Raw genomic sequence first — 16,043 nt, forward strand, 5'->3', positions numbered from 1 at the left:
TAATAATCTTACTGAATCCCAGGTTGTGATGAAGTTTGGTGTATTGCTGTCAAATTTAAGAATTAATTTAATCTAGGTAAAAGAAGCTAGGATTTGCAGTTTGGACAAAATAGAGATAGTACACTTTAATTTTTTCATAACTTTTTCAAATCAACTTAGATTTTTATCAAACTCTACATCTATCTATTGATCTTACTGAATCTTAGGTTGTTATTTAGTTTGGTGTATTGCTATCAAATTGAAAAAAAAATCTAGGTCAAAAAGCTACGATATTAGAAATATATCTTTCGTTATAATTTGGGAAAAAATATATATAAAATAGTTATAATTTCTTTAATGTTTTATTCCTTTTTGATATATATTATATACATATATCAAAAAGGAATGAAACATTTCAGAAATTATTAAATTGTTCTTCTGACTTGTGGTGATTTATATAGCAATAAACCTCCTGCTTGGGGCAAACTTATTAAAAAGATCACATCAACCAGAGAGTTTCATTTCATTCATTTTCTACTTACCACCTGAGAAATATACATACGGATATTACTTTCCTTACCAGTCCAGACTTCGCAATTAAAATAAAACATCTAGATGACGGAGATACTTCCAACCGGAACTACGTCACCTACATGCTTTACTCTACCTGTACCCCAGTTTTATTTTTTACGCCGAAGAGTTCAGACGTTAAAAAATATTTTCAAAGTTATTTAATTATATAAGTTTAAGATAATGAGAAGTGAAGGCTCAGATGCCTATGTCGAGGAAGACACTTCTTCTGTGTTAGAGGATAATACAATGGCCTCCGACAAAGTCACTTCCGCTCCCGGGAAGAAAGGTAAGAAACGAACTTCTTCTCGTAGCAAGAAAGACAGTTTGTCAGACTTAGAAAGTCGTATGATAGCAAGAATTGAACAACAGGACAAGCAAGTCAATTCTATGAATGATAAAATGGGTAAATTATTAGATTTACTTCAAGACAAGCGTACTGACACCGGAAATGAAGTTCCAAGGTCAGAACATGAGTATCAAAATACGGTCACAGTCGAGGCATTTAGTGCTGCTCGCAGACCTCTTATCCCGTTGAATAGTGCTATTAATGAGCACCAAAATAGCGGTGATGATATTGACACACTATCTGTTCGAATTTCGGATTCGGAACGTCAAAATAGTGGCTTTTTATTCAGTGCAGAGGGCTCTGAGAATTCTAGAAATTCTGATCATGAAGATGTCAATACTTGTGACAGTAGATCAGTGTTAGTTAAATCTGGTGAACATGACAGGTTCCAGAAATATTTAGGTAACAGAAATGAGAAATCTTGTGAAACAGAGAAGCAAGATAATTCTGTGAGTCATACACTAGGTGACAAGTTTGGTCTAGATGCTTATACTTCGTTAAAGACTGAGAAAACAGGTTTAGTGTTAGAACAAAACCAAATTGATGTTTTACGTGGTTCTTGGAGATCAGAGACTCCTCACAAAATCACTAGTTATAAGGAAAATTATAGACTAAGTTTCCCAATAGATACAAGTTGTCAAGAATACTTTAATGTACCGACAATGGACAATACAGTAGAAAGTTTACTGATGAAAAGATATGGGCCAAAGGCTGCTTTTGGCAGAGTCCCAAGTTTATTTACTAAGAACTTAAAGTCACTTGAAAGGTTAGCTTATCAGGGTCAAGTTGCGGCCCGCATGGGATTGATCACAACCTGTTATTTGCAACAAGCAAGTGGAAATTTATTGGATAATTTAACATCTGATTCACCAAATTTAGATAGTGCAATTCAGAATGTAAGAGACATATTTGCTTTGTCAACCAAAAGCTTAGATCAGACTGCGAGAACTGGAGCTTTTCACCACATGATACGTCGTCGTGCTACCATGTATGATACAGGTCTAAATGAACTAAGAGACTATGCTAACACAATTGTGACTTTACCATTAACAGCAGATGGTATATTTGGTTCTCAGTTTGATACCAAAATGAAAGAGAAAACTGACAGAAATAAACAATTAGCTGAAGTTTTGCCTGATAATAGAAGAGTTTCAGTTGGTTCACAGTTAGGTAAAAGAAAACCAACGGCTACAGTTACTTCAGAGTCAACATTTGTGAAAAAGCCTAAATTTGACAGTAACTTTAAGATACCAAAGAAGAACTTTGGGGAGTTCAAGTCATCTGGTAAACAGACGCAAGCTACCAAACCATGGGTAAGTTCTTTCTCTAATGTGAAGAAAAAGTATAGTTCCTGACGCCAAAAATCTAATGTTGTTGCCTCAGATACCAGTGGGAGGGAGGTTAAAACATTTTATTCAGGAATGGGAATCAATAACAGACGATCAATGGGTACTGAAAACCTTACAAGAGGGTTTGAAATTAGAATTTCAAGAAACTCCTCACTTGACAGGTATAAAACACACTTCTGTCAATGCGAGGAATCTACCTATTATTTTAGCAGAGGTAGAAGATTTAATAGAAAAAAATGCAATAGAGATTGTACCTCAAGCAGAGATACATCAAGGTTTTTACAGTACACTTTTTCTGGTTCCAAAGAAAACAGGCGATTTAAGACCTGTAATAAACTTGAAACCTCTCAACCAGTATCTGAGGAAGCAACATTTCAAAATGGACACTTTAACAAAAGTTTTGAATCTAGTAAAACCCCAAGATTGGGCGTTGTCTCTCGATCTGAAAGATGCATATCTCCATATTCCAGTTCACAAAACACACAGAAAGTTTCTACGTTTTTGCATACAAGGCAAATGTTACCAATTTGTAGCTCTGTGTTTCGGTCCTTCTCAAGCACCTCGAGTGTTCACAAAAATAGTTGCTGTAGTAGCAGCTCATCTGAGAATTCAAAACATACGCCTAGCAACTTATTTGGGCGATTGGTTACTAGTGAATGCTCAAGAGAAAATGCTAATTTCAGACAGAGAGAAAACACTCAATCTTCTGATAAAACTGGGATTTATAGTAAATCTTCAAAAATCTTCTCTTATCCCATCACAAGAGATCACTTTCATAGGGGCATTATTCAATTTCAAGAAGGAGATAGTTTCTCCAACTATGGAAAGAATTTTAAAATTAGAAATGTTAGTGATAAGCATAATGAAGGGACACAATACAGCAAGAGATTATCTAATGTTGTTGGGTTTGATAGCGTCTTGCATAGAATTGATCCCCAATGCACGCCTTTATATGAGGCCTATCCAATTACATCTACTTCATTTCTGGAAACCATCCACCAGAGATCTTACTTATCAAATTCCATTTACTCAACACCTAAAAGATCATTTGAATTGGTGGTTGGACAGAGCAAACACTACCAAGGGCAAATCATTACACCAGTGGTCGGCAACCCTCACAATAACAACAGATGCTTCAAAGACAGGGTTTGGGGGTCACATGAACAATCAGATTTTTCAAGGTTTTTGGTCGGTTCAAGAACAGAAACAACACATAAATCTCTTGGAATTGGAAGCTGTAATTCGAACAGTACAACATTTCCTACCACAATTACAAAATCAAAATGTGCTACTCAAATGCGACAACACAACAGTCGTTCAATATGTAAACAAACAGGGGGGCACCAAGTCCATACACCTTTGTTACAAGACATGGTGTCTAATGAGAATGGCTATTCAGAACAATCTGACATTCAGAGCAGCTCACATAGCGGGGAAATTAAACGTTCTTGCAGATCATCTGTCTCGAAACAAAATACAACCCACAGAGTGGACACTGAACAATCAGATAGTTCAATCAGTGTTTGCAATGTGGGGAGAACCAACAATAGATTTGTTTGCCTCAGTACACAATCACAAGAGACCAGTGTTTTGTGCTTGGATACCTCATCCCAGTGCTCTAGCAGTAGACGCTCTGTCGATATCATGGGAAAAAATGTGGGCATATGCATTTCCACCAATATGTCTAATTCCAAAAGTACTAAAACACATGAGTCAATTCAATTGTCGACTAATTCTGATAGCTCCAATGTGGCCAAGAAGACATTGGTACACAGAGCTTCTTCAAAAATCAGTAGCAAGTCCAATAAAACTACCAATAAGGCAAAATCTTCTGTATCAACCAAAAACAAACATTTACCATCCAAATCCCGAAGTGTTCACGCTAACAGCCTGGCTGCTCTCCACAAAAATTTCAGAAATAAGGGATTTTCAAGAGAAACTAGAAAGCTTCTCAGAGCATCATGGAGATCTGGCACACAGCAAGACTATGCTTGTAAATTCAAAAGATTTCATAGTTGGTGTAGTGAACGGGAAAAAGATCCCTATGCAGCTACTTTAGCAGAATGTGCAGATTTTTTATCTCATTTGTACACTTCAGGTTTACAATACCGTACTATAGCAGGTTATAGGTCAATGTTATCGTCATTGCTATCTCCAATAGATAATGTTCCAATTGGGCAACATCCCTATATTATTAGACTACTTAGAGGGGTTTTCAATTCTAGACCGCCTAAAGTAAATTTAGTCCCAGAATGGGATTTACAAAAAGTGTTGGACATGTTGCAAAAGTCTCCTTTTGAACCTTTATTGAAAGCTGATATTAAATGCTTAACTTATAAAGTGGTTTTTCTTACAGCAATCACAACGTACAGGAGGTGCTCAGACTTACAAGCATTGAGGATAGGAGAGGGGTTTGTGAATGTTCAGAAGAAAGGACTTGTTTTCTTGAGACCAGGTTTATCAAAACAAGATAGACCAAATCATTATGGAACTAAAATTTTTGTGCCTTATTTTGAACACAATAAAAAATTGGATCCTAAAAGAGCCATTGCGATTTATTTGAAACGTACAGAAGAAACAAGGAAAGATGAAGGAAAACTTTTCTTGTCAACGGTTAAACCATTCAAACCGGTTACATCACAAACAATTTCTAGATGGTTAGTGAATACCATCAAAATGGCATATGAAAATACAGATTTTAAAGTTAAAGCTCACAGTACGAGAGCAATTGGACCTTCATGGGCCTTATTTAATGGGGCTAGTATGAAGAGTATTTTAGAGTCCGCTGACTGGTCGACTGATACAACTTTCATCAAGTTTTATTTGAGAAATGTAGATGTTAAGGTTTTATCCTGATGTGTATATAACAGATTGTTTTTAAAATCATCAAAAAGACTGATATATTTTTAACTGTAATGTGCAGTTCGAAAAAGAAAAAAAAAAAAAAAAGATAAAAAGACTAAAGAAAAGAAGAAAAAAAATAAAGACATTGTAAATATTGTATAGTGTACAGAAGAATGTTTTTAAAAATGAACAAGTGGTATAAAGTAAAGATTATACCCAGGATGAAGAGACGCAGAGCCATAGAAAATTACCCTACCACCAGAGAGGTAAGGCTTTGTAATCTATCCGTATGTATATTTCTCAGGTGGTAAGTAGAAAATGAATGAAATGAAATTCTAAATTTGTTTTCAAATTCAGATTTTATGAATGAAGTTTTCTACTTACCACCTGATAATTACCCACCCAACCTCCCCACGTAATTTTCTATAGTAGTAATAAGGTTACTGAAAAAATAGAAAAAACAAAACTGGGGTACAGGTAGAGTAAAGCATGTAGGTGACGTAGTTCCGGTTGGAAGTATCTCCGTCATCTAGATGTTTTATTTTAATTGCGAAGTCTGGACTGGTAAGGAAAGTAATATCCGTATGTATATTTCTCAGGTGGTAAGTAGAAAACTTCATTCATAAAATCTGAATTTGAAAACAAATTTAGAATTTTAAATTCTAAATAACATTCATTCGAAGTTGCAATATCCTGTTAAATCTAAATCGCAAGGCTTTTTGAATTCATTAGATAAGTAATACCGGTACGTCTAAACACTTCTAAGGACTCCTTAGTGCACTAAGGACTATACAATGCCACTAAGGACTAAAAGGAGTGCTGTTATATGTATTATTTTTACATATTATGTTAGAGATTGATATTTAATGCATTGATTTTAAATTTTATTGAAAAATAATCATAAATAAACAAGATGTACATTATTATTTAGGCACGTGCCCGTTTTTCTTTGATATGCGGAAAATCAATGAACCGTTTGACATGTGCCAAATGACAATCACATAACAACTGATTAAACAATCATAATCTTTTTGTTTCAAGTATAATAAAAAATTGTAACGAAAAGATTTATGCTCAATATTTATTATTAAATGTGTTGTTCTTAAAAGGACAAATAATTTTGTTTTTGTTTTATTTCTTTCCCGACAAAGTTGCCATTGTTGCACGACTTTGATGTGCGCCAACTAAATGACTAATAAGTTAGAGGGTGGTCAGCTTGTTTGGTAAGAGATACGACGACAAAAGGAATCGATATATTTATAAATGTTTTGTTTTTATTTTAATTTCGACAAAGATGCGTGTATATACAAATGGTTTCACTAAAAAATTACGATGATACAGGGACTATATTAATAAAAGTATAGAAAGTCCATAGATGCAATTGAGAGATGAAAAAAAATCATCCTTTGGGTTTATTAATACCACTAGTTTACAACCAGTTTGATATATGTTTACAAAGGCTACATACGGTTCTTATTTGTTTGTATATGTTCGACACGAAGTTCAAAGTTTAAAATCATGCATAATATCTTTATATACTAGTTAATAATCAATGGTGCGCTTCATTTTATGTTCATCTTAACTTAAATTTATTAGAAAAAAACGTGCACAAAGTGAGGATGAAGATAAGATGATCTTAGGACACCTAATTAGGGGTCCTAAAGTTAGGACGAACAATGCGATTTATCCTAAGTTAAGAGAGTTTCCGAGAACACGACTTAGGACAAAGACTTGACATAAGTTGGTCTTAGGACACGTCCTAGTCCTAAGATAGCTTCGAGAACACCACCCCAGCTGTTGACGAATAAATTATTTACAAGAAATATACACTTGAGAAAATACTTCTTCATTCTGAAAAAAATATTAATAAAAGTTCAACAACAATTTATTTATTAGTATCCAACTTTACCAAACTTGTCAATACAGTAGTTCAGGGAACCAATGCGCATGTGCAAGATCGATCGGGATTTTGCGTTATCGACTGATTAGATACGAGATTTCATGAACTGGGGGCATTATCAGTTTATTGATTTATCAGATCGACATCGTTATTACTGTAATCAGATTATTTATAAAAGTGATTGACATAATTGACAACAATATAAACTCATACCCTGAGGTGGTATGGGAGGACAAGATCATTGTTGTATCGTTAATTGTACTAATAGGAGGAGTTCTATGCCGAAAGGATTTGCTTTTCACCGAATACCTGCTGTACCAATTACAAGACGAAACGCATGGATCAAAGCTTCAGGTAGACAATTAAGAAAGAACATTGGAGAATTGACAGTGACAGAACATACTAAAGTCTGTGGTGCTCATTTTACAACAGGGCGAAAATCAAAAGATCCGACGCACATAGATTATGTGCCAACACTGAATTTGCCTATCCAAAGCAAATCTACACCTCAAAGATTTACAACCAGGAGTAGGCGTGCAATGGAGTATGAATTTGCAATCAGCGAGGCAACTCTGGTAAAGAAAAAGACTTTCGCAAAGTCGGGAAAAGTTTTGTTCCCCATAGACATTAACGACGTTCAACATGAAGTAGTTATTGAAAGTGAATCTGCATGTACACGCAATGTTGAACACCTCACTAACACTGTACGTGAAAACTGTGAAGTGACCCCCATTGATCATGATTATCACAGGTATTGGATTGACCCTATTGACAACTATAAAGAATCTTCATCACAGACATGTAATGAAAACACTGGACAATTTCTCACAAACTATTCCAGATACGTCACGTACAGTTACTGCTAGTATTCAGACAGAAACAGAAAGTTCAACTAAGTCTATTCAGGTTGATACATTTTCTGGACATGTGACTAACTTAACTGATATAAAAATGAAACAGTAATCTAGACTTTTAAGTGAAATGAAATCTAAAGTGAAGGTATTGACTAAAGAGAATGACTTATTGCAGAGACAGACATTTTGTGCAGAAAATATGCTGATAAGTGATGGGAATGTACTATTCTACACAGGACTGCCTAACATTATAACATTCAAAGCCTTATTAAGCTACTTGGAACCCAAAGCAAAGAGATTGACATACTGGGAAGGGTGTGACACAACAAGAAGAAGTCATTTCACAAAAGGACCAAGTAGGAAACTTAATATTGAAAATGAACTTTTTGCTGTTTTAGTAAGACTGAAACTTGGACTTTTGGTAGAAGATATTGCAAGTCGGTTTAAAATTTCTTGTGCACAGTTTTCTAAAATGTTTAATACATGGATTCGTTTTCTGAGTATAGAGCTTGATCATCTTTTTCCATATCCGTCAATGGAGCAAGTGAGAGCATTAATGCCAGAGTCGTTCAATAGATTTCCAAACACTAGAATTATTCTTGATTGTACGGAAATATTTATTCAAAAGCCAGCTGCATTGAAAGCCCAGAGACAGACATGGTCAAGTTATAAACATCGGAACACATATAAAGCTTTAACAGGGATAACACCTGATGGGACTGTAAGTTTTGTGTCTTCTTTATATGGAGGAGCTGCGTCAGATAAATTCATAATTAATGATTGTGGGATATTAGACTATATAGAGCCAGGTGACAATGTAATGGCTGACAGAGGTTTTGAAATTGCTGATGAACTAAGTAAAAAAGGTGCTTCATTGAACATTCCACCGTTCAGGAATGGTAATTTCCAGTTGAGTGCCCAACAAGTAGAGGTAACAAGACGTATTGCTGAAGTGCGCATTCATGTTGAAAGGGCTATCCAGAGAATTAAGACATTCCACATCTTAGATGGGACTATGCCATTAAACCTGCAGATTGTGGCAGATGAAATTTTCCGCACTTGTTCATTCTTGACAAATTTTCAGACTCCAATAATAAAATGTTAGCATCTTGATTTGTTTTTTTCCTTTCAGTGATAAATTTTAATCATGATCAATTTTTATTAGTAGGAGTACAAATTAAACCATTATAGGTCAATATACGGCCTGCAGTAGATGTGAATTATAAAAATTGCCAGGGTGTCAACAATGAGCAAAATCCATGCCATATAGCAATCTATTAATGGCCCATCATCAAAATTCAAATACCAAAGCTCACCATGGACTTAACTATTGGTCTTGTGTATTTCTGATTCAAGTTAGAACAAGTGTTAAGGATTTTGTTTTATATTGTCGTGAATATGCATGAAATATTTGCCACTGTTATATAAGCAAAAATCGATCTATCAATCGCACCTTTATGTCAATCACCCTTAAAAAACAAAATAAGCCTAAGTAGCATACAAGAAATATTTTTAATGTCATTCACTCATGTAAGCTCAAGTCAAGTGGCGGTAATCCAAATTTTACAGATGGATATACAACTTCTGGCAGAAAAATATTATTATAAAACAATATTAACTTTTTCTGCAAATCACTCCAAAATTGTTCATCAAATTGTATTACTTCTGTATGAATATTTTTCTCTGTGCACAAAACAAAGTAACACTTTCCAATTCTGGTGACGGCCATTTGTCCCTGTATTTGTGTGAAATACTCATGTTTAGGATTCAAGTAAACCTTATTGTTCTCATCAATTTTCAGACATGCAAGTTTTTTAGCTGCATCTAACAAATTCATTTTCCAAGTTGAGTGCGGATTTTTTAGTTCAAGAACATAAGTCTCTCCGTCCATCTGCACCACTCCATCAACTGATGCTCCTAGGTAGCATTTTTCAGGATGTAAAATTAAACCCCTCTTTTGGACATTTAATCCCATTTTTCCACTTTTCTCCAATTCCTGTACAAATCTTGTAATTGATGGTTCCTCTTGTTGTAAGCCAAAAAGCATGTCTTTTGTTGGTTTTCTAACATTATAGAGTAAAGTCTTTAAAAGACATGTAGGGTTTGTTTTCTTTCGTCTGAATCCTATTTTGTGGAAAGTGGATGCTGTTATTCTAAATCTTCTTGCACTGTGCCATGCACTTGAATTTGATTGACTTCTGGTACTAAATTCCAACTCATTAATGCCGTTTTGGTCTAATCGTAATGTGCTTTTAAAGTAAAGGCCTGCTTCCCTAATCTCTTTAATGCTTGGAGGTAAGGTGAAATCATTGAAGTTACGTACAGTATGTAAAGGATTTAAACTTTCAGGTTCTATTTTATCTGTAAGGATAATCTTGTGGTATTTCATAAATCCACATGAAGGGTTTGCAGTAGTAAGTGCATCGCGTAATTTTTTTAAAGCTCTCTGATTTAAATGTCTATCTGCTGGATGGCGGGGGTCAAAATTTAGACTAGCAAATGTCTCCCTCTCTTTTGGACTTTTCCCATGTTCCTGCCTGAACAAATAGAAAATACATACATGTAAATAACTTTATATTGAAATATACATGTATAATTACTTGCCCAAAAAATAACCAAAAACAAATAAATAAAGAAAAATATATCAAATAATCAGACACTTGCTGATTATACACAATTATGTTTTTTACTTCATCAAATTCCATTTTATTGGTGTTTTGTTTTTTCATATCACCAAGAAAAGACGGGTATGTTTCTTTGCAGGTACAAATTTAGATCAATCATATTAAGCCGACCTGTGGCCGTAAATTACACATCTGGTTGACCACATGTTAATATACTCAACAGGTAGCAATATTTAACTTCCTTAGAAGTCAATTGTTAATGACACCACCCCCATAAATTATATCTAAATTCACACGTAAAGGATGTTGTGCTGGTAATTTGTCTTCATCATGTCACAGGATGTAACTGACGATTAAAATATATATGTGTTACATCAGATATAAATATTCAAATACAAAAATTTACCTGACTCCAATAAAACTTGATAATAACATGTATTACTAAAAGTACAAAAAAATCCGATAAAAACGTTGACTGCATACGATATAGAAATTACAAGAGGCTTATATCATATATAGGACTAATGTATATCCCAAATCTCTTTTTAATCATATTGCATACAAGTTTTGTTATGTTTCTCTACCTATAAAAAAAGACATCAGGGAATATAGGTAACATGCATATTCGTATATGAAGCTGATGATTATCACATCAATGACATTTTAGTAAAAATATAATAGTAAAAATTTACGTACCTCACAATTCGTATGTCGTGTATTTGTTTTGGTTCAATCTTCCGTCTTGCTGGTCGGTTCCACGTGCATAGCTTTTCAGTGCCAGTCTGATCAGCTGGAAGTTCTTTTAGGCCTTTTGAAACAAAGTCATCTATGGCAAATAGTAAAGCAGCGATGTGACTACATGCCTCACCTTTTCTGTAAAATAGAGGAGAAATTTCGTTTTTAAAAAAGGGCAAACGGAACAAATACTGATTTATACTATTCCATTTTTTTTTATCTTATTAATACAATATGATCACTTTGCCTCATAAAAAAATGGGATAAATATTACGTTTAATAACTGACCGAAATTCTTACGAATAAATAATACATAGAATTATGCAGCAAACAGACCAGACCGAATATTTTCTTTCAAAATGAAATGAAAGAATACTGTGGTTCAATACTGAAATAGAATTTTTTAAATAAAAACAAAATAAAATACGAATGGGAAAAAAAATAATCTGAACTCCCCGCCCTTTTTTCCCTTTGTATAACAAACTTCTTAAGTAATGAAACGGAGGATGTTTTGAAAACAAACCACTTGTTTGATGTAAATTTAACTTCTCCATGTTAATTACAAATAAAATTCAGCAATGTACATGTACTTACCCTGCTACACAATCACAAGAGCCACCTTTAACTACTCCAGAAGATGACAAACACATGTATGGTTTATATACTTTTTGGGCCATTGATGCCATAACGTCAGCACGTATTAAATAATTATTTTCTGACACCAAAGATGATATTTTCTGCACATATCCTTCTTCGAAGTATTTGAACGCCTTTAAGGATTTATAGGCCCTCATTCCGTCTTGTTACAGCTTTCTGTTAGATAAGTTTTAAGCTTAGAAATATCAAACTCAGGTACATCCTTTAAGTTTCTTTCCCATTCTCCTTTAATTTTCAAAAACCACGGTCTTGAAAATTTGCACAGTTTGTCTTTTTCCATATTTAATTAAATATAAACACAAAAAAGTACCCAGCTGTCATTAGACCGTTGACAGTTATTCAGGTAATTAATAGTGTCCTTAACATCGATTATCAGCTGATAATTGATATTTACAAGTAATAGCTTTTCTAAAAAGCTTGCCGTATTTTAGCTGATTATATTGAGATCAGTGGTTTGTGAGTAGTTTGTTTTTATTGGAATATTGCACTTCAAGCAATATGAAAACATATCGCTTTTTCTACTAATATGTCGTTTTTGTTGTATTATTGGTGGACCCGTGTTATAATGGAAGGAGACTTAAAAAAATGAGAATGGAAATGGGAAATGATATTATAATAAAATGTATTCTGTGTGTATAATCAACTTGATAAAAATAGCATATAACGTAAACATACTTTTGAGGATTACTACTTGACAAAATGGACAACAGAAGGCAGTGGCGGATCCAGAGGGGGACGTAGAGGGCGAACGCCCTATTCCCCCCCCCCCACCCTTTTTGCTTATTTTTTTTTTAAATGATTAATCATACTAGACTATGTGAACTTCGCCATTCTCTGTACTTTATTATTTAACCCTTGTCGTGCGGGGGCCGTAATATTACGGCCGTACCCAGATTTCCGTTATTTTGGCATCAATGGCGCTCCATACATTTAGAGGTCATGGTAATACCATTTAATTCTTAGTGTACACACGTTTCCTCAATCTGAAACTATTCACGTCATGTTTCTCACTTTTAATAATCATTTTGAGCTCAAATACGAACTTCAAAATTTGATATCGGACAAAATTGGGTTTTTTGGAGGGGTGGGCTTACCTTCAAGCTCTGAATCACGGAGTTCAGAGGACTGAAACCTTGACAAATACTGTTAACCTAAAGGCACATAACGGCTGGTCGTGTTTATTATCAAAATACGCCGAGGAAACGACTACTTCCGGTTGCAAGTCCAGTTAAAGTTCAAAATTGGAAAAATTCCGAAATTTTGTGAATTTTGGTGCAAATGACCTTCTTTACACTGATGAACCCAGATCAGTTTCACTCCGACCTAACAACTGTTGTGATAAAAGTGTTCACTGGTGTCCACGCTACATGTAAACTACAGATGGATGCATCTATTAGCATCTCTCGGAATTACAGGTCGAGAAAAAGAACGAAAAAACATCAAAATTGCTGTTTGGTGTGAACCAAGCTTTGCGTTGAAGACCAAACTACAACCTTAAATAGTTTACTTTTATAAATTGTGACTTGGATAGACATGATATACAGTTGTCTTTGGTACTAAGGGGACGACCATTTGATATTCTGGGGGGGGGGGGGGGGGGGTGGGGGGGGGGGTGGCCAGGAGGATTTTGAAAATAAATAACTCAGCTTTGATAATTACAAAAATAAATGGTTTGTTCTTTGGTAGTTTGAAAATAAATTACCTGACTTGGAATGTATTGAAAATAAATAACTCAGCAGGTCTTTAGCTTCTTAGGCCTTCAGCGGTTCCAAAACCTTTCAAAAAAAATTTTCCTCGCTCCGCTCGGCGAATTATGTTTGACAATACTTTTGAAAAAGGCTACGCAAACCAAACTTTAATACTATGTACATTTGTATATGCAATACATGTATATTGGTTGTGTATATCAAAGAATTGTATATTATACAATTCCTTGGATATATAAATGATTCTTTTCGTGAAGAAAAGTATAAAATACTTAATCTAAGTATACCAATTGTCTTTTATAATATACTATGTATTTGTGTTTCGTTTGTCCTGTCTCGCTATGTTTGTATATATTGTCCTCTTGTACGCAAGTATGTGTCTAAGGTCATGAATAAATTCTTGAGTCTTAAAACATTTCTGCAGGGGATAAGGATTTATTTTGATTAAATGATACACAATAACTTGACTACATGTATTATTCATAATTAACAAATATTTTTAAAGTTGTATGTTTTCGAATATCATAAATCAAGGATTTGTATAGTAAGACTATACAAATCCTTGCATAAATATAGTTGTGAAAATGAATAATCAGTCCCTTGCTTTAATGAAAATGAAAAATCTTGCTTCAATAGTGCAGAAAATGAATAATCTGTCCTCTTAGTTTACAAAAATAAATAACCGATCAAAAACAAATCCTCCTGGCCCCCCCACAGAATATCAAATGGTCGTCCCCTTACATGTATATGAGATCCAGTAATACCTATCTACAAGATTGAGAACACATTTTTTTGTAATAAATTTAAAACATATTTAATTCTGTAATATCTGATATGTATCAGTTATTTGTGATTTTTCATTTGATGTGTACCGGTAATCTCTGGTAATGTCAGTATCAGCATGATTAGTTGTGATAAAAAAAATTGGGCAGTTGTCATGTGCAGATATACCACATGTGGATCTCCTTTCCCCTCTCATTTGTAAAATTGTGCATGATATTTGTCACAGAAACGCACCAGTATTTTGGTAAATGAAACACTTGTCATATTAAATTAAAGTCAGAGTTTGAGTTAGAGGGTTTTTCTGGGGCCTGGGCAACACTTTTGTAGGAAAAATTTTGTTGTTTTTATAGGGAATCACTGAAGCATGCATGACTGGAGTTGGCCCCTTTTTAGGCAGTCAGTGGGTTTCTATTATGAAATTTCTGGATCCACCACTGAAAGTTTGAGTAAAGTTAGATTATCAATTAAATTTATGACAAATTATGTTGAAATTTGCACAGATAATGAATGAAAAATCAAGTTAATTAAAAACATAGGCACTTCTTCTTTTTTATACTATTATTAAAAGCTTTCCTTGCTTATTCACAAGGACATATAATATCCTCCATGCTATTCCCATCTGAGTTTCTATTCATACATACATGTAGTCTGGTGCTGCTCCAAGTAGTCTTCTTTTTTCTGTTTCTTGAGAAGTATTTGTTTTACCTGTTCAGTCACTATAAAGTGTTACAATTCTTATTTAAACGCAACACATAAATAGTGACCAAAAAGGTTCAGCTATTACATGAGAGAAGCTAGAAAAAAGTAAAATGTATACATTTTAAACATTTTTGTAGGACCATGAAAATGCCTTTGGGGTATATAGATAGATATGCATAGATAGACCATAGAACAAATAAGCAAACAAATTCAAAGGAGATGTACATTAACATGTAAGATAAATTATGAAAAAAGAGCCATGGCCAGAGGCCCCAAACTTGACAGCATTTGGTGTTGAACAGGTAAAATGTTTGCATTGACAATACATATAGCCTTTGTTAGACCCAGGTCGCCTTTCTCTAAATCAGCTATATTAAAGGTAACCACATATTTCTGGGCCAGGTTGAAAAATAAATGAAAATGACTTTGAAAAAGCAAATAGAAATACACCAAATTTGGGAGACATCTATTAAAATGTTTGAAATAATAAAAAAAACTTGACAAGAACTAAGCTTTTTCAGATAATATACAGACTATTGCAGTCAGCCTATAATAGACTATTTGCCTCCTGAAATGTTTGCTTATACACAGTGCTGTCCTATAGTGATTTAAAATCAGTGTGATAGTTTTCATGAAGAACACTGAGGGTACAGGTATTATGACAAGATAAATGTTGTGCTACATGTATCTACCCAAATAAGTAAAAATATAAAAATTCTTGACTTCTAAAACCAGTGATTGATCTCCTGATTTATATATATCTTATCACTCTATGCAGATGCTGTGTGAAAGAAAAATGACTTTACAAGTTAACAGTATGCTTAAGCTTCTATCCATTGAGTTGATTTATTATCAATTATTTTGCTTTAAATACCCCTTATTGCTACAATATGTATATGTCCACCATTACAAACTGTACATGTACATCAGAAATATTCCAAGTAAAATTTTGAAGTTTTAATAAAAAACATATGATGCCACAATGGAAAAGTAA

At 34.0% G+C, this 16,043-nt stretch overlaps 1 protein-coding gene and 1 pseudogene across 1 annotated transcript; one reads left to right on the plus strand and one right to left on the minus strand.

Annotated features, from left to right (window-relative positions):
- Positions 1-652: 652 nt before the first annotated feature.
- On the plus strand, positions 653-5,231 carry LOC143057820 (uncharacterized). Its single transcript, XM_076231239.1, has 2 exons — positions 653-2,211; positions 4,604-5,231. Exons 1-2 carry the CDS (start codon positions 733-735, stop codon positions 4,643-4,645), a joined length of 1,521 nt encoding a protein of 506 aa, XP_076087354.1. The 5' UTR covers positions 653-732; the 3' UTR covers positions 4,646-5,231.
- A 1,785-nt stretch (positions 5,232-7,016) lies between these two features.
- On the minus strand, positions 7,017-12,248 carry LOC143056246 (uncharacterized; annotated as a pseudogene).
- Positions 12,249-16,043: the final 3,795 nt, after the last annotated feature.

Source organism: Mytilus galloprovincialis, chromosome 13 (assembly GCF_965363235.1).
Source record: "Mytilus galloprovincialis chromosome 13, xbMytGall1.hap1.1, whole genome shotgun sequence".
Lineage (NCBI taxonomy): Eukaryota > Metazoa > Mollusca > Bivalvia > Mytilida > Mytilidae > Mytilus > Mytilus galloprovincialis.